The sequence below is a fragment of the Porites lutea genome, chromosome 2, assembly GCF_958299795.1.
Source record: "Porites lutea chromosome 2, jaPorLute2.1, whole genome shotgun sequence".
NCBI classification, from domain to species: domain Eukaryota; kingdom Metazoa; phylum Cnidaria; class Anthozoa; order Scleractinia; family Poritidae; genus Porites; species Porites lutea.
The window spans coordinates 55,355,892-55,378,317 of NC_133202.1; the positions used below are offsets into that span (position 1 = coordinate 55,355,892).

At 36.8% G+C, this 22,426-nt stretch overlaps 2 protein-coding genes across 2 annotated transcripts; one reads left to right on the forward strand and one right to left on the reverse strand.

The window, feature by feature from the left end:
* The first annotated feature begins 2,626 nt into the window (after nt 1-2,626).
* LOC140927225 (uncharacterized) lies at nt 2,627-9,094 on the forward strand. Its single transcript, XM_073376865.1, has 4 exons — nt 2,627-2,960; nt 5,207-5,279; nt 6,626-7,054; nt 8,110-9,094. Exons 1-4 carry the CDS (start codon nt 2,733-2,735, stop codon nt 8,301-8,303), a joined length of 924 nt encoding a protein of 307 aa, XP_073232966.1. The 5' UTR covers nt 2,627-2,732; the 3' UTR covers nt 8,304-9,094.
* Nucleotides 9,095-11,381: 2,287 nt separating this feature from the next.
* Nucleotides 11,382-18,720, reverse strand: LOC140929096 (di-N-acetylchitobiase-like). Its single transcript, XM_073378952.1, has 4 exons — nt 18,478-18,720; nt 15,178-15,408; nt 13,861-14,032; nt 11,382-13,128 (listed from the first exon to the last, which is right to left on the reverse strand). Exons 1-4 carry the CDS (start codon nt 18,718-18,720, stop codon nt 12,680-12,682), a joined length of 1,095 nt encoding a protein of 364 aa, XP_073235053.1. The 3' UTR covers nt 11,382-12,679.
* Between the last annotated feature and the right edge of the window lie 3,706 nt (nt 18,721-22,426).

Here is a 22,426-nt window from a genome sequence, read left to right on the forward strand (position 1 = left end):
CAAGCTTGTGATTGCTTTTCGCTCCCGAATGTTACGCCCATTCATTGTCGGGCAACAATATGTCAGGAAGTTCCTCTGTCCGAAGATTCTTGATTGTTTATTCCAGTAGCTTACAAGTTATTGTTGTTTTATGCATATTACAACAAGCAACAAGCCGATTTGTTCTGGGACGCATGTTTGATGACTTCAGTTAACAAGTAGTAACCCTAAAAAATACGTAATTATCCGCTCGTAATACTTTCTCCCCCCCCCCCCCCCTCCCCGGTATAAACCATTCTTTATTACATAGCTTACAAATAATATTACTTGTGCGAAAGGGGGAAATGCCTTGAACAATAGAGAGGAGAAGTCGTTACGTCACGTTTTCATGGTAGAAAAATCATCTTCTGGATCTTAACAAACCGTGGTACTGAAAATATAGCAATGCAAATGACCATTTGCTACCATGGTAACGTGGCGTTACACTTCTCCCCTTTATTTATGCTCTCGGAAGCTGCCCTCACGATCAGTAATTTCTATTGCTCGTCAATAAATATTAATAGATCGAATGTCTGTTCTTTGTTTCGTTTCGACTCCCTTAAGAAAAGAAGATGGGAAAGATGAGCAAGTTGTAAGATCTCATTGTTATAAGCTATGGCCGAATAAAATTGTTAAAAATGCGGTATTTTGACTGGCAAACAATTTATTTTTGCTTTAAATTTGTGCGTTATTGTCTAATGATGAGTTTGAAACAAAGAAAGGTAAACTTGTTACCACGAATAAAACTAAAGAACAACATTATTTTCATTTGTTGTTAAAGACTTTGAACTACCTAACACACTTATCTCCACTTGTAGTAGATCCGCCCGGATAGAAAATACGATCCCAGCGTTGAGTGGTCCTTTGCAATTTTTACGACTTTCGAAAAGTAATAATCAAGTTGATTCATGAAAGAGGTCAACGAGTCTTCTCTTTAAGGATACAATAATCTTAAAAATCCACCTACTTTAGGAAGAGTGGTGATGTGCCACATTTTAATCCACACTGACGCATTCTCTTGCTACTTGAAAAGAGCACGTGAGTTGCAGGGTTCGTACAGGTCATGGAAAACCCTGGAAAGTCATGGAATTTGATTGTTAGCCATGGAGAGTGATGGAAAACTGAAGTAATGTTTGGTAGATTAGTTACTGCGGATGTCAAAGCAAGGACAAGGTAAGATAGAGATCAATCTCGACCCAGAGCTCTTCTGCGCATGTGGAGGATTCCCAAACCCGTAAGCACTGGGGTCGAGAATGGATAGAGATACGTAATTAAATAGGCAGGTAGAAAATATCACCAAAAACAATAATAGTTGTGAAAATTTTTGAAAGTGACAGCTGAAACTAAAGTCATTGAAAACTGGAAAAGGTCATGGAAAGTCATGGAATTTGAAGAGCTCAAAGGGCTAGGAAGCCTGGATTTGTTACCAGAAAAACCGCCGTTTTAATTTTTAAAATTAAAGACTCCACTCGCAATGTTGATGTTCTTAATTCTTGCGGTAGTGAAATGGAAATCTTGGAAATTTTAAATTGCTTATATTAAAGTAAAGATTGTAATTTAACACAATTTTTCCTATGCATTATTTACAATTAACTTACAAATTCAATATAGTTAGCTACATCATATCGTGCTTTTATTTCTTGTATACTGTTATTGCCTTGTACATATTTTACTTATTTGTTTTTGTAACTATGCTTTCGTTGGTAGGTCTACATCAGCTATTAGATGCCATTTTATTGACCTACATAACAAATAAACTAAAGTATGCATGCTGGTTACTTCCGCTAACCCGACTTCCCTCGTGCCCAGGCTTTTCGCTATTTTGAAGCCCCTGGGGACGAAGTTAAATTTTAAATATTACAGGATTACAGAGGCGAGAAGGTTTTGCCTTTGTTTTAGTTGCAAATGGTTACACCTTTTAGTCATGTCCAAGAAAGGTGAAAAAAGTAGGCTCCTTCCACCTAACAACAGTTCTGAACAACTAGGCACGTGACCAATTACTGTATTGCATTGACTTCCCAGATAGCCTACTTTTTGCGGGCAGCTTTGTTATGTTGGCCTTTCTTTACCACATCAATGTGGTTAGAGTGTTGTTAATCTAAAAATTTAAATAACGTATTTGTGCTAAGCTCTTGGCACATGCTCAACAGATTGACTTTGAATTTCGGTCTTTGAAGGGCACATTTGATAATTATGGCTTGTTTAAACACTGACTTTCCTAGGAAATATATTAAGCTGCTTAAAACATTTATGATTTCATAAATTTTGGGACACTGAGAAAACTTTTTGGCGATTTTAACAGGTGTATTAAATATTTCTATTTCTTTTTTTCACGTTTATCTAAACAGCCTCTTACCATTCCGAAAGGTAAAGAAAGATTTAGATAAAGATAAGGTGAAATGACAGGTTGGAAATTTTCCATTTGGACTTCTTGTTTGTAGTTTTGCATTATATCGTAGTTTCATTAAATAATCATGAAATTCATAAATTTTAAAGCGTTTTAACGCGTCAGGTTGTGGTATCTTGGGGATTGTGGCCTGAATTCTGAATGCGCATTGGACGCATAAAAACGAGGCACCCAAGGCACGTGCATATGACTTCAAAGTACGCATGCCCGTAACATGTAAACAACAGCCATGACAGAGGAGTTTCATTCCAGCAGTTGATGAAGTGTTCCTAGTAGCTGTCTTGTTGCAGCTTGCTCTTAACCGGTAATGGCTAAGTTGAAAACGAAGCTGCTGATTGTAGCTGTGCTAGGTGTCGTTTTAGCTGTATTTTATCCCAAGATAAAGAAGGTTTATGGAAAACATGTTAAGCCCCATGCAGACATCGCTGCCAACATTTTAAGAGTCATCAAAGATTTTCACATTTTTGGTTATCATGTCCCATGGAAGTATGTTCTTCCAGGATTCGGTCTGTTTCTTGCTGTTCAGCTATTTAGGGTAAGTATCATCTCATTTCTTTTTCACCTTTCCAGCTGAAAGCGATGTGCTCTTGTCTGTCACGTTAAAACCTTCTTAAGGAACTGTCACTATAAAAATTTATCACAATTTTTTTCTTCTAGCGCTATCACCCTCAGAGTTTAAAAAATATATTTATAATAATTTCTTTTTCATTTCGAATGAAATCTCACCTCTTACGTCCATTAACATGGCATTTTCCAGACTTGACAAAAATAATTATTTTAAAGTTGTCGCATTTATTTTTAATAATTCCTTTGAGGACATAGTTTCGTATGCAGAGAATTTAGTAATTGTAACCTTTCTTTATTAACAAAAATAAAATAATGTAAAATTTCTGTCCAAGTAAACAAGATATGTTTTCTCCCTTTGATATATACCATCAACCCTTTTGTTGCAAAGTTTTGCTAACAGACTGATGCTAATTAGATCATGTTAGATCTGGGGTGGGGTAATTAACTGTAAAAAAATCCTTTTTAAAATAACGTCTCGTTTATCAATTTTAAGATAAGTTAGAACTTAAATAGATGTCATGAAAAATGACATTTGAATTAAATGTGTTTTGAATTATTTGAGGTCCTATAGTTTGATTTGGTAAATTGCAAATGATAAAAACTGGTTTGTGAATAATTGAAAACCAGTCAGCAGCTTTAACCACACCTTGGTACCTAGTGTTTGCAGTTTTCAACAGGTACCTGATTGTGCTGCTAAGCATGATTTTGGAATAATTTTACTTCCAGTAAGCACAAAGTTAAGTTCCTTACTCTAAATTTTATTGACCAACTGGCTTATTACTCCTAGACATTAATGTTTTCCCAAGTTGTACAAAGTCTGTTCATAATCCTTCCTGAGTTCTTTCCAATGACCAAGTCTTAACTTGTGCAAAAAATTTAGAGTGTTGTGAAACTGTATGCCTTTTTTTGTTGTGATGGGTAATTAAATTATTTATACCCCAGAAGGATAATTAAATTCATGAGTTATAGGTAGGATGCTGGATGTTTGTATCCCCCAGCTTCTACTGACTCGTGTTTGTATTCTGACATCAAAACGTTTTGCATAGGAGCACATAAATGTATACAGAGTGCTCACTTGGTACAACGTTTTAAAGTATTATACACCTAATTGCAATACTTAGAAAAATGAAAAAAGGAAAAAGCCAAATAGGAATTAATTAGGCTAATAAGCCTAATGAATTCATTCACAGCATCCACACATGGACGTCGTAACGGCCTGTTGGAATTTGCTATTGTTTTAAAGCCGAAAAACAATAAAAAAAAATTCCAGCAAGGAAATGCAATGGCTGCAAATGAGAATGTGAGAACCTTGGGAATGTGCCTTTATTCTTTTTTTATTTTTCTACGACAATGTTTTTGCAATAAGTTGTATGTGATATATAAAGAAGGTAACACTCCGGATCAACACATTTGTAAGACTGTCAAGATGGAAGAGGATAATAAAGATCAAGTATAATTTTAGTCAGAGGCTGCAGAGTTGAGAATTTGGCTTCCTCATGAACAGAGGTTCTTAGCCAGCTCTGTTTTCAAGCTTTAAAGCTTCCTATCACAGGCAGAATAGCAGCCCTGTTTCATCAGCATCTAAGATAAGGGGCTAAACAGTATCGCACTACCTAGTAGCCACATTCTTGGTCAGCTCAAGTTGCATAAGAGCTGGGATGTGGCATATGCATAGGAAAACACTTGTGGAAAAGTGTGTTTTGATTTTACTCCTGACTTAGCCTGCAGTGCAGGCATATTTTGGGCAGACGAAAGCTGCTTCTTTATGTTTGTATTGTCGTAGCCGCTCCTCCTCTCTGACTTTTAGAGTTTCAACATGGTGCTTTCACAAGTAAAAACGTTGCCGTGCACAGTAGGCTATTCCTCGCTCAGTTTAGTTTTTGATTGTTTGAATCATTGGCTCTGACATTACTCTGTACTGTGTGATGAGCAAATACTGGCAGCATATAATGAGTGACTATATCATAATTTTTTTATAGTACAAGAGAAAAGACATGAACAGTCTAAAGTTAAAAAGGTACTCTATTGAAAGCTGACCAAAATTAACAAAAAGAAAATAAGTGATATTTCATTTTTTTTATCCCTGACCAATAATATATTAAATATATATATCTCAGAGGTACATGATTTAGAGGGATACATACGTGTAAAGTCCGTATCAAGAAAGTCATAGAGGAATTGTAAATTAAAGCGCTGTATACACTTTTACAACAGAGACGCCGTAGACTAAAGAAATTGGCCGAAGAACAAAAGAAGAAGGGCCAGACCTTCATGACAGAGGAAGAAGGTATGTTATAGTTAGTATGATCAGCTGCTACCATTGTTATACATTTTCTTTGTTGTTACATTGAAATAGATGAAGCCAGTTTTGGGGGGTGTTTTTTCAGTGATGTCCTGATACATGTATTTATATTTTAATTCTATTTGCGATTGACGTGACATTAATTCTTGTCATGTATAATTTGGGCATTAAGTGATGTCTTAAGCAACAGTTGCAAAATTCGTATTATTAGAAGAAGCAGCATCGATATACCCCTTATTGCCTTGCTAGTAAGGTAATGAAGCTGTACAGAATTATTTGATATATTGAATATTATGGAATCATTGCAAGTCAATCTGTTTGAATTTGCACAGCCTACATTCTCCCTATAATTATACAGATATAAATAGTACTTTGAAATATCTAACATAATGTATTATTGATCACCCTTGGCTTTGCAGTTGGCAGGTCTTTCCAGTTGGGTTCTGATCATGAGTGACAACCTCTAAATGAAGAGCATCACTAAGAGATAGATCAATCTATGTCTAAGTTAAAGGTTTACATTTATGTGGCCCTGAATGTTATAAAGGAATTAAAAGAAATGTATGAAATTTTAAAGTTTTAAGAACAACCTGTACAGTGAAAATACGTCCCGTTAGATTAAGGAATCCTTCGGGTTGGCCAAAAGGTTTATTTTGACATTTTCATAAAAAATCTTCTGAAACTCTGATCCAAATTACATGTGTTCCAGTGTAGCCAAAGTCTTCCTCTTAACTCAGGGCCTACATGTAAATAATAATTTTTGGCTTTTGGTGTGAAAGAAAACCCTTCCCCCTTCAACTGTTGCAATTCAGAATTTCTTGATGGTTTGTGGTATGCATTTCTGGATTAAAATGTTTTAATTCATTTTCCACTAATTAATGTGCATCATTTTTCATTTAAAGTGTTGAAACAGTTCCATTTCTGTAGTTGAAAAACTGTTAATGTCGGCTTTAATATGCATTATTACTTTGTTCTAATTCACAGTACTTAAATTTGTGTAATAGGGGGAATGTATGGCTTTTCACTAATCGCACTTAGGAATAATGTTGCTTCACATTAATTCCACACTAATTTAACCTACTAGAGATGTTGCACAAGTTAGACTCATGAATGGTTGCACGTTTTCTGTTACAACAACCTTTTTCTTCTGTAGAAGTGAAAGTTGTCAGGTGCTATTCAAAGCTTAATTTTTTTTGCACTGTTTTGACAACACTTCTTTCTAGTTATTTTCCTGTCATTCATCTTAGTCTATGATGATAAAACCTTACACCAGGACAATGATTTCTTTCTTGAATAGCTCCATTAAAGTAAATTCCACATTCCCCTTTCAGAAAAACATGTGCATACCACAAACCATGTTGAAAATACTGAAAAAGGTGATCTTCCAGCCCCACCCACCAACCTGTCAGATATATCAATGCCAGGAAATCGAGTGCGCACTTTCATGTATTGGCCTTCAACAAGCTCTGTAAATGTGTTTGAACTGGCAAGAGCAGGCTTTGTGTTTACCGGAATAGATGATGTGGTAAAATGCTTTCAATGCAAGGGAACCCTTAAAATGTGGAAACCAGGCGATGACCCAATGGAGGGCCACAAGGAATACTACCCTGATTGCCCTTATGTAATGGCATGTGATGCAATAAAAAAGCCAGTTAATACTCAGACCCAACTGGAAGACCTGCTTACTGTCTGTGAAGGAGTTGGGTATCGACTGAAACAATTGCGCGCTCTCCAGAGTAAAGCATCTGGAGTTGAGCCAGGTAGGTACATATTGAGGGTTATGGATGAGACTTAGGGTAATGAGTGGTATAAAGAAGTTCCTTAGTGTAGACATTAATATTGCAACCACTTGTGTTGCTTATAAGCCTGTTAATTCTTGTGTGAAGGCAGGGCTATGTTATATACCTGTAGCTTCCTTTTGGAAAATCGGCCCTGTGTTCCTACATGTAGCTTCATGCATGATTCAGGTGATAAACTGGGATCATGAGCACAACATGACAACAACAACAATTAAAACAGAGATTGTTTAATCTTTCTAATGACTGTATATCAAGATTGTGTCCTTGTAGAAAGTAATGATACATCTCCCCAAGGAAGGTTTTTGGTTCTAATTCCAATGCCATTCCCTGCACCCCCTCCAAAAAATCTTCAGTGAACGTAAAAAATTTCTCAGTTTGTAGTATCCAAAGTTATTTATAAATAAATATCGTCTTATTATAGTTTTATTTGGTGTTGTGTCACTGTACTGTAGTAGTTGTCTATTTGTTTGTACACAAGGGCATCCCCTTTTTTTTTCGAAATAATATGCATTTCCTGATATTGGGTTGGTAGGTCAGATAAAAAAAAAAAAACTAAAAAAAAAACACAAGAAGTCTCAGAACAGTAGGCCTGGTACCACAGCATCATATTGCTGTGGAGCCTGGAAACAACAAGACGTGAATCCAAATTCAATATGGCGGAAAAGGATGATGTTAAAACTTAATGTCTACATATTTGGATTAACAAAATGCACAATATAGTGTAAAAAAATGTTCCTGTTTTTGTTCTTGTTTTTCTCTATGCTGTTACTATGCTCATTTTTCAGATTAAAAGAAGTATTTGAAGTGAAAAATGGTTTAACTACGTCTTTACTTTTTGTTTTTATAAAAAAAATATTGAAAATGCCAAAAATTTGGGTCAGTCAGACAATATGCTAAATGGAAAGAAAAAGGATGGCCTAATATAACTCCAAAGGATAAAAAGTTATTTGTTATATATTTCTTGTGCATACATGTTGAGCTATGCTTTATCATTTTTGGCCTTTCTTATTTGACAGCTAAGAAACATCTAACAGAGCTGCAGAAGAGGTTGGACACCACTGAACGCACTATGCATCTTGTAATGAAGCAAATGGAAGCTGTTACTAAATGTCTTGCCAAGACACTTGCCGAAGACCCTAGTATGAGTGGTGACAAATCTTTAGCCGAAATCACAGAGGGACTAGTTAACTTGAAAGAGAGCAATGTGTGAGTAATGGCAAATGAGAGAATATGCCGCAGTAATACATGTGCAATTTTAATCCTGAGAAAATAACAAACTTAAATTGATTTTTATTACCATAAGAGCTTAAATAGTGAGCACCATAGAACAAATAACTGTAAGCTTTCATATTAATGTTGAGGTTGATTTCCTTTAAAATGCAACAAACAGTTTTAAAACCTTTAGCTAAGAGCAACATTCACATTTTCCAGATATTTTTGCAAATTAGTACAAAGGAGAAAACTGATCAGGTATTTAAAACATAGTGAAAATATCTTCTTTGAAAAGTTAGAATTCAAGACTATTTTAAAAGGTCAAATTTCGCTCAGAATAATGAATTACTACATGTATTAAACTGATATTCACAGTTTTCCCATCAAAAAAAGATGACAAAGATAATAATTTGCAAAAAAAATGATTTTCTTAATTATGGTCAAAATTGTAATGAAAATGTTAGTATTATTTCTACTGTAAATAGAATTTTAGGGATAAATCTTTCAATTTTGTGGTTACCTTTATTTATGCACTCAGATACTATATAATAAATAAAATTATTTATGTCATGGGTAACTAAAAACAGAATAATAATATTTATATAGTATTTATTGCAACCAAGCTACTATTGTGTTACAGGGAGGTATAGTTGCAACCCACATTTTCCGTAGCTTAGAACTGTTTGCCAATATTTTCCTTGGACAGAAAAATATTGTAACGATGATACTTGTCAAAATAATGTTGATAATCTATTTGCTTAACTTGCAACAAGCGGAAGTCCGGGGAGGGGGGGGGGGAACTCTGCATATGAAACGGGTGGGGATGCTTGTCGCCTCGCTTAGGGGTGTAAATTTCGGATTTTGGTCTCGCTTAGGGTGTTCTGGGTAAAATGCCATCATATTTAGCTGTGAAGGTCTCGTTTAGGGTTGCACGTGACTAAATATGAAAATATGTGTATTGTCTGTGTGTTAACATGGTCTCTTTTAGGGGTCAAAAAAAGCTTGGGCTACGCCCAGATCGTTCTCTTTTAGAGGTTTAATTCAAAATTTCCGACGAGCATTCCCACCCCTTTCATATGCGGAATCCTCCCCCCCACCCGGGCTGAAGCTATTTATCCTGTTGTCTGTATCCTCTTTGCCATTTTTTTTTACACAGGGTTTTTTACTACCACTGATTGATGTATCTTTTGTAAGTTAGGTATTGGAATCACACATTTTTGTCAACCAAAATTAAAAAGATCAAAACTTTATAATCTTGCTTTTGTTGTTGTTGATCTTTTCCCTGTTGTACTTGGGTTTTCCTTCTTCGTTTTGTCATATTTTTTTCTTTTGTGGGACCTGGGGTGTGGGGAGGATATGGAATTATTCTAAACCTTAGCTTACAGGTGGAGGCACCAGCTGGAACCATTTATAACTTGTCAATTTCAAGCAGTTAAATCAAGTAGCTCTTGATGGATGTGTATCAGAGAGAGGACAGTTTCCTAGCTTGATTCTCAGATGTCCGAGGTCGTTCGCGGTCCCTTTTGCTTCCCTAGAAGGAGGGAAGCGAAAGGGACTGCGAACGACCTCGGACGTCTGAGAATCAGGCTGACAGTTTCCCTGTTCAAAATCAAAATCACATTAAGATCGCTTCAGGTGTATCAAAAACAGGAGTTGTCGTTTAAGTTGAATGTTGAGTTAAAAACGAGAAAAGTGAAGCCCGAAACTCACTCCTGGAGAACGTTATTAATACACTAGTTGATGGCAATTAAACTTACAGCTCCAGTTTCCAATGTGCCTGAATCTACTGTATTTTGAAACTGAGTGGAGGTGCCATCACCCTGTTTCAAATCCATTCCAAAATGACAAAAGAAAGATGGCATGGCCTACTCAGTTAATGTATCTCTGAGTCGGTGACAGGGCCAGTACAAAATGGTCAAAGTGTGACTGAAATGGCCATGTTGAATAGTGAGGCCTAGGCCCTATAGGGTCTAGGCAAAAACCAGTAGACCTACAGTCAGACATCAGGATCAGGCATGCAGTTTTAATATTAGTAACTATTGAGTCTGACCAAATTAAAAAAACAAGAATAGCTTTCTAGAGAGAAAGGACGTGTTATAGTTTTTGATGTGTGTTGTGCACTTGCCATTTTATCGACTTACCATGTCACATGAGCATGAAATGTAAGCTATTTTGTCGAGGAAAATATAGCATGATTTCTTGCAAAGAAGAAAAAATTTTCGGCACACAAGGTGACGCTTATTCATCTGATGCATTAAGTTTATGCTTCACCTTCATGTCATGGCATGACGATGACTAGCATCAAAGAGAAAATAAAGCATGACTTCTTGCACCAACTGTGAAGATAAATATTTTTTTCAATGCAACAGGTCATGCTTAGACTCCACCGATGCACGGGTTGGGGGGGGGACTCCACATATGAAAGGGGTGGGGATGCTTGTCGTCTCACCTAAGGAGTGAAAATTTCGGATTTTGGTCTTGCTTAGGGTGTTTTGGGCAAAACGCCTTCATTTTTAGCCATGAAGGTCTCATTTAGGGTTGCACGCGCAAAAATATAAAAATATACACAGGTAAATTTGATATGTATATTTTTTGGTCTCTTTTAGGGGTCAAAAAAAGCATGGGCCACACCCAGATCAGTCTCCTTTAGGGGTTTAATTCAAAATTTCCGACGAGCATCCTCACCCCTTTCATATGTGGAGTCCACCCCTTGGGTACCAATGACCACCATTACCCCTTTTTTTGCAAAATTTCTTTTGACTAGAAAAAAATAAATTGATAAAATGACAAGCAACAACCAGAGAGTATTAATAAACTCCCCTGTTTGCGAACTGAATCATACAGTACTTTGTGTCTGACCTTCAAAATTATCACTTTTCTTCCTTAAAGACATAACAGACATTATGGACATGACATAACTGCATAGTGTTATGGTTTCTATGGAAACCATACACACAAAAACGGCTGCGAGGTAGATTAACCCTTGAAGAGCTTTTAATCTTCTTCACAGGGTTTTGCAGTAAAAGCTAGATGAGAGGAGACAGAGAGTCTTAAGTGTCATAACAAGGAAACAACGTTGTTTGGAAATGAATCCTCTTTATTACGCACAGCTGTGATTCACAACCACTTCACTGTAAAAATATGAGAAAAATATATTAAATTTATTCAATATACTGCAAGATCTGTATTGAATAGACTAAGTACTATATGGGAGTGATGTTCTTACAGATATCTGATATACACATCTAAAAATATTTGTATTTTATAAATTTGTTGGATGTCAAAAATAATGTAACTATTAGAGTTCGTAGTTTAATTTTCACACGTAAAATTCTTTGGTAGCAGAAGGTGGCACACTGCAAATATAGTAAAGTTGCTTTGAGCCTTTTCCTTGCATTTTAATTGCATTATTGGTCTGCAAAGCACTTTTTTAACATTGTAGGCCACAAGACCTTTCTGTCATTTTTATAGTGATTTAGTACAAACTAGCTCTAAAAACTCATGTCATGATTCCCTTGCAAACCTCAAGAGACTGCAAAAAAAGACTGACTATGTTTTAAGCCATCAAGAGGAAGAAATAAAAGATTTAGATTCCAATCAGAAAAATTAACGAGGAAAGTTCATGGGCTGTTTGACGCTAGTAAAAAATTATTAGAAATGTTGAAGCAGCAAAAGGAAAGTCATTCTAAACGACATGTTATATTTTTAAACACAATTAAACTATTATATTTTTGCTTGAGTTTGACCTGATCAATCACACACACAACAAAATCATGACTGTCAGCTAGCTTTGTAACAAAAACATCCTTTCAGTGCCAAACATGACATAATGTCCTGTGAAACGTCCAAGTTTTGAAGGCAAACGTACTGATTAGTATAATGGTGAAGAAAATAACAGCTCCCCAAAACATCTGTCACAAAACTGATCGCCAACAGTTAACCTAATAGGTTGCAAAAAGTTACTTGCAGTCAGCCACTCTCAGTTATTTGAAAAAAAGTAATATGGTTAGCCAAACTTGTCTGACAAGTAATGCCACACCAGCACAGGAAAATGGCTCACCACAATTCGTCGGATTAAATCATACTACAATCTTGGATCCTTTTGCATGTTATTATCACTGCATGGTTGTCAGCTGGCTCGAGATAAGACCATACCTTACAGGTAACAGTTATATGTAATTGGCCAAAAGATTTTATGTGTTGAGCATCTGTCTGTCATCTGACAGATATTTTGCAGGAGCTGTTCTTCACTTGATACCCATTGTTTGATGATTAATAAAATTATTACTAACATATTTAGTGGCATTTGTAGGTGATGAGATCATAGATGAAAATGATGGTGTTTCATTAGACAGTACATTCATGCCAAGCAAACTAATGCTGTAAAGCATCCCACATGTTCTTGGTCTCCTCTCTAGCTCTAGGGATGTCACTGTAATCCAACAGATCAGCATTCCAGATGGCCACACCATTCAAACCATTTTCAGCTGCAAACTTGTACTTGGCTTTGAGGCTGTCCGGGTTGTCATACCACACTTGGTGCTTTCCACCAACACTGTCTTCATAGTTGAAAAAGTATGAGGCAGTATCTTCATCCCACTGAGGACCAACTGTTGCCCTGCTAACCACTAAATCCTCTATTTCTGCATACTCTATCTGTCTCCCAGCAGCATCACTACAATTCACGCCCCGGAATGGAACATGTTTGATGCTGCAAATTCGATCATCTGTGAGTTCAATGCAGGGGTAGTCATAACCATACCAAGGCAATCCAAGGACAAGCTTTTCTGGTTTGATTCCTAATGCTAGGTATTCTCCCACAGCTAAAGAAAGAAGAAAAAGAATGAAATTATAGTCTTATCCAGCAGGATGAAACAGGCCTGTAATTAACTAGCATCTTCATTTCGCAACTTAATTTCTGAGATTTCATGTCAGACCAAATTTTTTAAGGTAACTCACTTGTCAGCTTAAAAATAAGAGAAGATGAATAATTTTTGAAAATAATAATCAGGTCTGTGCTCTAGAAGTACTGGTACCCAGTCACAGGCCCCATGCAGGCACCTTACTTTTGCTTTTGGACAACTCAGAAATCTTATTTTCTTTTCACAAAAATCATATCCTTGGCAGCAAGAATTTCACACTAACACATTGTAGCTTCAAAGTACTGGGCTTCCTTCAATAATTTTCAGAGTACAGCCTTACTGCACTTTTCACAAACATCGAACTCTAAAGTTCAAAAGCCGCCTTCACAATTGCGTTTTTCGCTGCCGTCAATCATAATTACGATCACAAGCAACGAACCTTGAAACACAGAAACACACAAAATGGATCGAAATCCACCAATCACAAATCACAAACCTTGACCTTTTGAACCCGTTAAAGTAAAGTTTTGTTTCCTAAGAGGTCCATTAAGATGATTGACGGCAGCGAAAAACGCAATCGTCAGTTGGCTTTTGAACTTCAGAATTCTCATGTTTGTGAAAAGCGCAGTAATAGTAATAAAAAAATAATAATTTAGAAATAAAAATTATATTAAATTTATAAAAAGGATGTACCATGTGTTGTTTGATTTAGAGGTGAATTTGCCTTTGCTATGCAGTCTCCTTTGATCTGACTCTGTTCATCATATGCCATTATGACCAGAAAGTCCACAACTTTTGAAAGAGCCTCTGCATCATAACACCGTCCATCAATACAATCTGGCGACCATGCAACATCAAAAGATACCTGAAAATTGGCAAAAGGATAATAGTTCTATTTTTACCTTGGCAATGAGCAGCGATTCTTTGTAACCTGAGAAAAAAGCTGACATTTCATGACAGCACCACTGGTTTCCCTGTAAAACAGCATCTGAGTAACAAGTAAATAAATTCCGTACTGGTAATGTGCCACTACCCAGATCTGGGAAGTGCTTCTGATAATTTTAAATGAAGGAAATTTTCAGCCAATAAGAAGCATTACCCAGATCTGGGTAGAGAAATGTCATCATAAGTGAATTTATGCAACAGGACGGCAGAAAGAAGAGGACAGCAAAATGCTTGTGTTGACAGGGCTATTACTTGCGTGTTTTGTCGTGATCTTCACTTAACATTAATGTATTCTGCTCTTTTACAAAAGATCTGTTTAAAGAAAGATGAAGTTTGAGGCAAAATTTCTTCAAACAAAATTATTGTCAGGCTTGTCACACAAGGTTTGCTGTTTTTTTTGATCTCTCATTCTGTTGCGTAAGTTCACTATGGAATTTCTGCAATCGTTACTCAAAAGTCATTTTGAAGGAAAATCGATCGTGGTGTTGTAAAATGTCTGCTGTTCTTCAGGCTACAATTCATTAATATTACACCATTTCTGATAACAGAAAGAGAAGTCCTCAAAGACTTGGGACTGGTACTGAGTGAACAGTGAGAAATGTCTACCTGACAGTGTCTGTCATAACAGCAATGGAAGAGCAGTAGGTACCAAAACACATCAATAATACTTATTCTTAGGTTGCATTCAATTGGTTGCAATATACAATACATGGGCAGATTTAGGGTTTGGCTAAGTGGACTGTGGCCACACCTTTTTCTGTGAAATTCTACATTAGTTTTAAAGAATTATTCTCAGCAAAATAAATAGGATCTATATAGTTTGCAGGTGTCCTAGCTGCCCCTTTCTGGATTTTCTGGATCCACCCAGGGCTGCCATTAAAGGAATATTGAGAAAAAAGTTACTTGCACAAAGGAAAACTTTGTACTGGAACATCTGTTATCCTGGTTGGTATACAACAATCAGTTGTATGGGAATTCTGAAGGCTTCAAAACCCACTTGGATATTCTTACTCCTTTATAACAATTCCCAGCTTAAATGATCTCTAGACTATTTTTGAAAGATACCTGTGAATGTTTCATAACTTGACGAAATGCTGTTCTTGTCTCATTCACCAGCTTAGTTAACAATGTAACCTCCCTTGATCTCTTGGGTATTGGTGACTCAATGTCGATATTCACTCCGTCTGCATGCCTTGCTAAGGTTTCTTTGGTCAGGTTTTTAATCCATTTTGTTCGCAACTCTTTGTTGCCAAGCTTTTCTGTAGGAAAGTTTGCTGCCAATACAACCCGTACCCCCTGCCAAAAAAAAACACAACACAGTTCGGACAATTTAAGGGTTAGGGTGTGTCAAGAAGAGGTTACTGCTAAGTAACTTGCTTCCTACATGTATACTGGTATGAATTTTAAATAAAGTCTTCTTATAGCAGGGCTCGAAATAATTTTCGGATAGTCTCCGGTCACGATGACCAGCCAAATTCATTTTTGCTCGGTCACGTATTGTTTCTGGCCGGTCAAATGTATATGATGAATTACTCTTTTAGGGGCCCATAAACCAGAGTAAAAACTTGCAAGAGGTGACAGGCCGCACATCTTCACCGGCGTGAAACCTTTGAAACCTTTTATATACTGCTCCATTGAGGAGACTTCTTTCAGGGATCTTACAGTTTAAAATTTGAACGATGATGTCGCTTCTATATAGCGGACCAAGGTACGGCTCGGTACAGTTTATGTTCAGCAAGGGAAAATTGTGTAAGTTGAGCAGAACCTTTAAAATGTTCAACAGACAATTTATTCAGTTCGGGCGTTTAATTCCTGTTGAATTTGTAGCCCGTTTATCAGATATGTCTACTCAAATATAATAATTTTTCCATAGCTGCCGTTATCTTAGAGTAACTGCTTTTCATATCTCCGTAAAGTTTAGGTTTACGCGATCTCAGAGGACAATGTTTCGCTGTACACAGCACGTAGTACAACCTTTCATGTTTACATTATGCACGCGGCCGATTAACACATCGATAAACTTGCGAAGAGTGAAATAATTATTGTAACGTTGCAATGAATTATAGTCCCTTTGGAGTACACTGCTTTTGATAATATTTATTCCGCTTTTAAAGGAATTAATTTATATGCAGGGACAAATGTACAACTTGAAAATTACTAATAAAAGTGGAAATATTTGGTAATTTTATGACCGGAAGTGGGCGAATCCCGATGTCTGTTTCGATGCGCGAATTGTGAACAACGGCTCTAGTTGCATGTCACCAGGAAAACATATCAAAGTTCCGCAATACACAGCGACTCGATATTAAAATAACAACTGAAACAACTGAACAGCAGGAGCCTTAAATTTATTTCATTTTCAATACGATTGAATTTTGACCGGTCAACATGACCGGCAAGACGAAAGTTTGACCGGTCAAATCCACAATCAGTCCGGACATTGTCCGTTGACCGGCCGTTATTTCGAGCCCTGTATAGAATAGAATAGAATAGAATAGAAACTTATTTTAACAAAGAACTCAAAAAGTTGAGCACTGATTTCCATTGAAGCTGTGTAAATTAAAAACTTAAATACAGTGATACCTCTATTAAGCAGACACCTTTGGGACTTTCCACTTAATAGAGGGTGTGTGCTTATAGAGGCTGGTAAAAATTGTGCAATGTTTGTTAACCTTTAACAATCAATGGTTACTCTGTACAGTGATAAAGTTCCATGTTGTTAAGGAAGCTGTGCTGTACTTTGTGCTGGACTTTTAGGTGAACTTTGATCACGAATGACAATTATATGGCCGGATATCAGTCTAATCTACAGTTTATTGAAAGCTATTGCTAATGTAATGATTTATCGCTATTAATAGACTACAGTACATATTTCAAGGATGTAATCCAATACTGCCGACTGTCAGTTCAGTCTGGTGTCTGCTTGGTGTCTGTGTCCAGTTAATAGAGGTGGGCGCTGAATAGGGGTTCGTTATAAAGGGAAAATAGAAGACGTTAATTTTGGGACCCAGCTTAAAGTCCACTTAAGAGAGGGTGTCTGCTTAATTGGGGGTCTGCTTATAAATAGAGGTTTCACTGTATACTCAAACAATATTAATACAGTGTATAAAATAAATTACGATATCTAAAACTTATTATACTTCTAAAATATATTCAATTATTCAAATATTTTCAATCAAACAATGGGGTGTACAAAGGAAATGATGTTCTTTCATTTTTATGTAAATTAAAAACAACAAGAACCAATTTCAAAAAAATAAAAAAGAAACACACATGAAAACGACTGCAAGATAACTATGTATTAATTTTTCAGCCATTTATTGTCATATCTGGAACATTTTTCCAGAGTATCTATGCAATGAAGATTTTCCTATGTATACCAGCGAAGAAAGTTAATGTTTATATCAATATCACTTATAGGAACTAGATATCACAAATTCTACTTTTGGATTAGCATTTCAAGTCTATACATGTACATGACAATGTGACAGATCAATGCCATCTCTGTGCTACAACTATAGTGACAGCTGTAACACTTACCAGTGAGATCCCGTCACATCTGTCACAGATCTGCACTGGTTTGACTGTTAACATTTAGGACTGAAGGCTCACATAACTGAAACTTTAGCACCTCTATCATGGAAGTGTTCAATTAAGGAGGTTTAAGCCATGGGTGTGCTTATTTCAGGGGAGTTGGTCATTTTAAAATATCTTTCAAAATTATGTCTAGACCAATAACTATTAATGTACGGTTTGGAGTTTGAGTTTGAAAACCTTTCCCTGCAGTCACCTGCCCCGTCGTTACGGGGTTTTATAAAGCGAAAACGTCTTCTCAGCTCTTCTCATCTTACAGCCAAACATGATATGGGCCAAACTACATAGCTACAATGTTATTATACTCTTAACGACAATTAATGGGAAGATTTTTTTTCAAACGATTCAAAGAGGTGAATAATTTTTTAATCCATAATTAGTCGGTTCATCTAACCAGAACAAATAGAATATTGAAAACCTACATTGAACAAACCTATCGGTCACAACGTCTGAAATGATTCCAAACCGCGGCAAATCGCTAAGTAAACTAATACTTACTCATGAGAAGAAATAACTGAATTATAATGAACAAAGTTTAAAAACTGAAAAAATAAGCGAAAACTGCTAAACTTTCGTAGGGCCTAAAATTCTGTTAAGCTTTAAGACAACAATGTTTTGGTTGGCACGAATTCCACGCAAATGAAGTCAGAGGATTTTGGCACCAAAGTTTAACGCTCGAAAAGATGCTATTTCTTTTCGCGATTTTAAGGGCAAAAGTTTCCTCACTGGTGCAAAAAAAGCAACTAGGTAAGAGTTCACTAGGGCACTCACTCTTTTATGAGCTTCGCACATTAACTCGTCATCCCACGGTCTGAAAAGAGCGATTGTGGTGACCTTGGTCCAATCGTACTTTTTCCAATCGTTTGGTTTCGTTGAAAACATCAGAAATTCTTTTCCCTGGGGTCTTGCGATCGGCTCGCAAAGAGCCTTATCCTCACAAGGACACTTGCCTCTGACAAAGGCAGAAAAGTTGACAAGGACCACAACAAAACAAATTGCCAGAGACTTCTCCATCATTAGACTTGTCACTTGTACGATGGCACGTGGAAACTGGAAACAAAAAACAGTTTTTGCCTTTGTTCGTCACGTGATTAGCTTTAACTGACGCCCAGTGTACCACGGTCAAGAGAAAAATTCAAAGAAAGAAAAAAGAAGAAATGAAAAACAAATTCAAACGACTTAATTTGCCGTTAGACCTCGTTAGCTGATCAAACATATTTTCTTCACTATCAGCAGTCTGTGAATACAGCCTCCCGTCATTGCTCTTGATCGGTGCGACGCGAACGTGTTTCGCAACAACAAAAACGACAACGTCCCACTCGTTCAAAAAAAAAACGCAACAAGACGGGAGAGGAAAGAAGACGGCAAACCTTGTGTGACAAGCGTGACAATAATTTTGTTTGAAACAACTTTTCGCCAAATTTCACCTTCCTTTAAACAGATCTTTTTGTAAAGGACCAGAAAACATTGGTGTTAAGTGACGATCACGACAAAACACGCAAGTAATAGCCCTGCCTAGCCCTGCCACGTATGTCACACACAAGTGTTTTGCCGTCCTCTACTTCACGCTGTCCTGTTGCGTAAACTCACTATTATAATTCTAAAATGACTCCGAGGTTTTAGGGTCAAAATTGCAAATTTTTCAAGATTCCATTGTCTCACAATTCCCAGAAGAGACTTGAGCACAAAGAAAACAAAACCAAATATAGAAAAATGACCGGAAAACTTCGGAGTTATGTTAGAATTGTGGGCTATTATAATTCAAGGCTCCGGCATCAGGCGGCGTTATTTCGTTAACTTACTGTGATTTATACAACGCTTTTCATTAAGCCTAAAGTCTTTCTTTGTATGGCTTTTAGCTTTTCCGTTTATACTTTAGAAGAAGTGACCATTACAAACGTTGTGTGAAGTTATTCAGCGACAATATTTGAACAATATAAAGAAAGAAAGGAAAAAGGAAGAGAGAAAGTTTAAGTTCTTTGGTGTGGGACAAGCTGAGCAGCAAGAAAACAAAGTCTTTGTAAAGAAAGCAGAAAAAGAAGTAGTCTCACGCGACCAGAACAAAGTTAACGCCAATATTCATCACATTTACCTTGCCCATGCTCACGTTTTTCATGCTAGTGCTTTACTTCTCTCACGAAGATCAGAATGAAGCTGGTCTGAAAATAAAATGTCCCTTGGCTAAGAGGGGAGCGGCGAAATATCCCCAACACATTAACAACTCAACTCTACCGTGGCATCCCATCCAGTCGGTGGCCGCCGGATTAAGGGCTTTGAGAATCACCACATCCAATGATCCAAAATTTTGCAGGCCGTTAGAGCAATTCCAACCAGCTAAGGAGGATAAAGATAGAATAACGATGGTTTTAAATGCGCCATGGACACTGACTTTCATTTGAAACAACAGAAGGGCGAAGTCACATTGCCTAAGACCTAACAGCGTCAAAATTGTGTTCCACAGACTCGAAGATTAAACGGGTTTTTTTTTAGTCAGAATTGGAGCAGCAAATGGATATCGGCGCCAACCTACACGTTTTGCGCACTGAACGAAATATGTATATCAGCAACTCACAGAACAATGATGGACTCGAGTGTGTAACCCTGACGAGTGTTGTGAACCTGACGTGTTTTGCGACTGTAACGAGTGTTGTGAACATTATGTTATGGAGAGGACCTGCGAAAAATGTCACAAGTTCCCCGAATCAGTGGAACATCTATATTCACAGTATTCTATCCGGGTGTCCAAAGCTGCACAAAGGCGATACCTCTACTGGCCTAATGACGCTCTAAAATAAGTTTTAAATGAGTTTCTCATAGCCAAGACAGAAAAAGGTTTCATTCTGAAACTGAAAGGCTCTTTTATTTTGTAAGGGCCTATGGTAATAAACAAGTAACATGAAGTAACGTCTGATTTTTCCATAGCAACTGTAGCGCACTAGCAGAGTGATCGGAGGGGAACGCCTAGATCTCGTAGTTACGGACAAGACGATGAAAGATATCAAAAAATAAAGATGGCATGCCTGAGTTGGGGGAAAATTCGGAAAAGGGAAGATACGGGAGAGCGGAAAACCACATGATGTACAAAATTGTGGGAGCTAAACTTAGAAAGACTAATTTTGGTTAAATTTTTTTATTAATAAAGTAATGTCCTTTGAGGATATAACAAGATGTGAGAGCAACTCACAACCCTGCACGGACAACTGCCGCAAAAAGCTTGTTACTAGGCGTGCAAAAGACTGTCTTGTTGTATACTAGCGCTTAAACCATGCGGTGGAATGAGCTACAACTTTATTCATTTCATTCATCCTGTGCAAGATATTGTCGTATTTAGATTGGTATGTAGATATTTTGCCTATTCAGGTAACCTAATGGTGCATGAAATTAGTTTGGCGCTGCCCTCCGTATAACCTAAGAACTTAATGTGTTAATAATAGACACTTGTCCACAAAGAAAGAAAGGAAAGATTGTGCATGATCAAGGAGCTTCTAACATAAGCGTTTTTGCTTCTGTCCGTGATTTTGTGTTTGCTTTAATACAGCCAGTCTCTGCTTCAAGTAACTTTTTCTTACTAATAATATAAAAATCTCAGTCAACCAAGAAACAATAAAATTGTAAAAATGAGAAATACTCCCAAGATTAGATATGATTACCACTACACGAATTTCTTTTTCTTTTTGTGCGGTAAAATTGATCTTCTGTACTGAATTCGTGGCAGTATTAAGTCTTTCTCCTTTTAAGTTCCTCAAGACATTCAGTGGAGCATAAAAGCACTTTTACTCAGAGGTAATTTAAACTAGCAAATTCTACATAAAAATGCCCACAAACAGGTTTTTTTTCTTATTTATAAACGAATAAATACGAGTATGTACGTCATTAATAATTGAAAGTCATCTGGAACTGAGCTGCCCAATGATCATTCCTTTTAGATGAGTTTATGGTCGGACGAACTCCGAATAAACGATCGTATAGTGCCATGTCCTAGGCAGAATTGAAATTCTCATTTCTGGAGATATATAATGGAGAACCTGTGCCGGTTCAACTAACCTTGACTCCTTGAAATGATCACTTATGCCGGGAGACCGGCGGTGGTCACGGTCTTGATTGCCACCAACAACCACAGGACAAGAAAAAAAAAAAGAAAAAAAAAATATATATATATATATAAACAACAGCAACAACAATTTTTTTTTTCAGTTCTTGCCAAAACTTCCCATCCAAACATTTTCTTCAGAAGATTGCGAGAAATGCATTAATTCGGTCCGAAACTTTCGTTTTGGTATATTTACCAACACTTGTTAAGACAAAACCACAACTGTCGACAAACCAGTGACGGAGGATCCGCCGGATATTTAGTAGACAGACCTGGATCAGTAAAATCTTGAGTAACAAATTTTAAACTTGAAACAGTAAACTCATCCGTACGGCAAATGGAGCCACGGTTGGAAAAATAAAGAAAGAAAACAAAAATAAAGTGGTGATATATTCACCTACATCATCGAAAAATCACTTATTGTCAGTGTGGCTGCATGAATATGTATGACTGAAAAGCTGCTTGTATATTTATGTGGTGATTTTCCGCATGCATTGACAGGGCTGGTTAACGATTAAAGTTAAAACTGTTTCTCTTATTTCACGATGAAGTGCTGTTTTGTTTGCATTTGTGCAATATTAACTCTGCCATACGGTAAGTAAACTGTAGTTTCTTTTCAAAAGATTACTT

Coding starts and splice junctions, on each gene's coding strand:
- LOC140927225 (XM_073376865.1), top strand. CDS start 2,733: ATGGCTAAGTTGAAAACGAAGCTGCTGATTGTAGCTGTGCTAGGTGTC. Junction 2,961..5,206: donor TTGCTGTTCAGCTATTTAGG/GTAAGTATCATC, acceptor CTTTTACAACAG/AGACGCCGTAGACTAAAGAA. Junction 7,055..8,109: donor AGCATCTGGAGTTGAGCCAG/GTAGGTACATAT, acceptor CTTATTTGACAG/CTAAGAAACATCTAACAGAG.
- LOC140929096 (XM_073378952.1), bottom strand. CDS start 18,720: ATGGAGAAGTCTCTGGCAATTTGTTTTGTTGTGGTCCTTGTCAACTTT. Junction 15,409..18,477: donor TGTGCGAAGCTCATAAAAGA/GTGAGTGCCCTA, acceptor TTTTTTTGGCAG/GGGGTACGGGTTGTATTGGC. Junction 14,033..15,177: donor AAGTTATGAAACATTCACAG/GTATCTTTCAAA, acceptor GCCAATTTTCAG/GTATCTTTTGATGTTGCATG.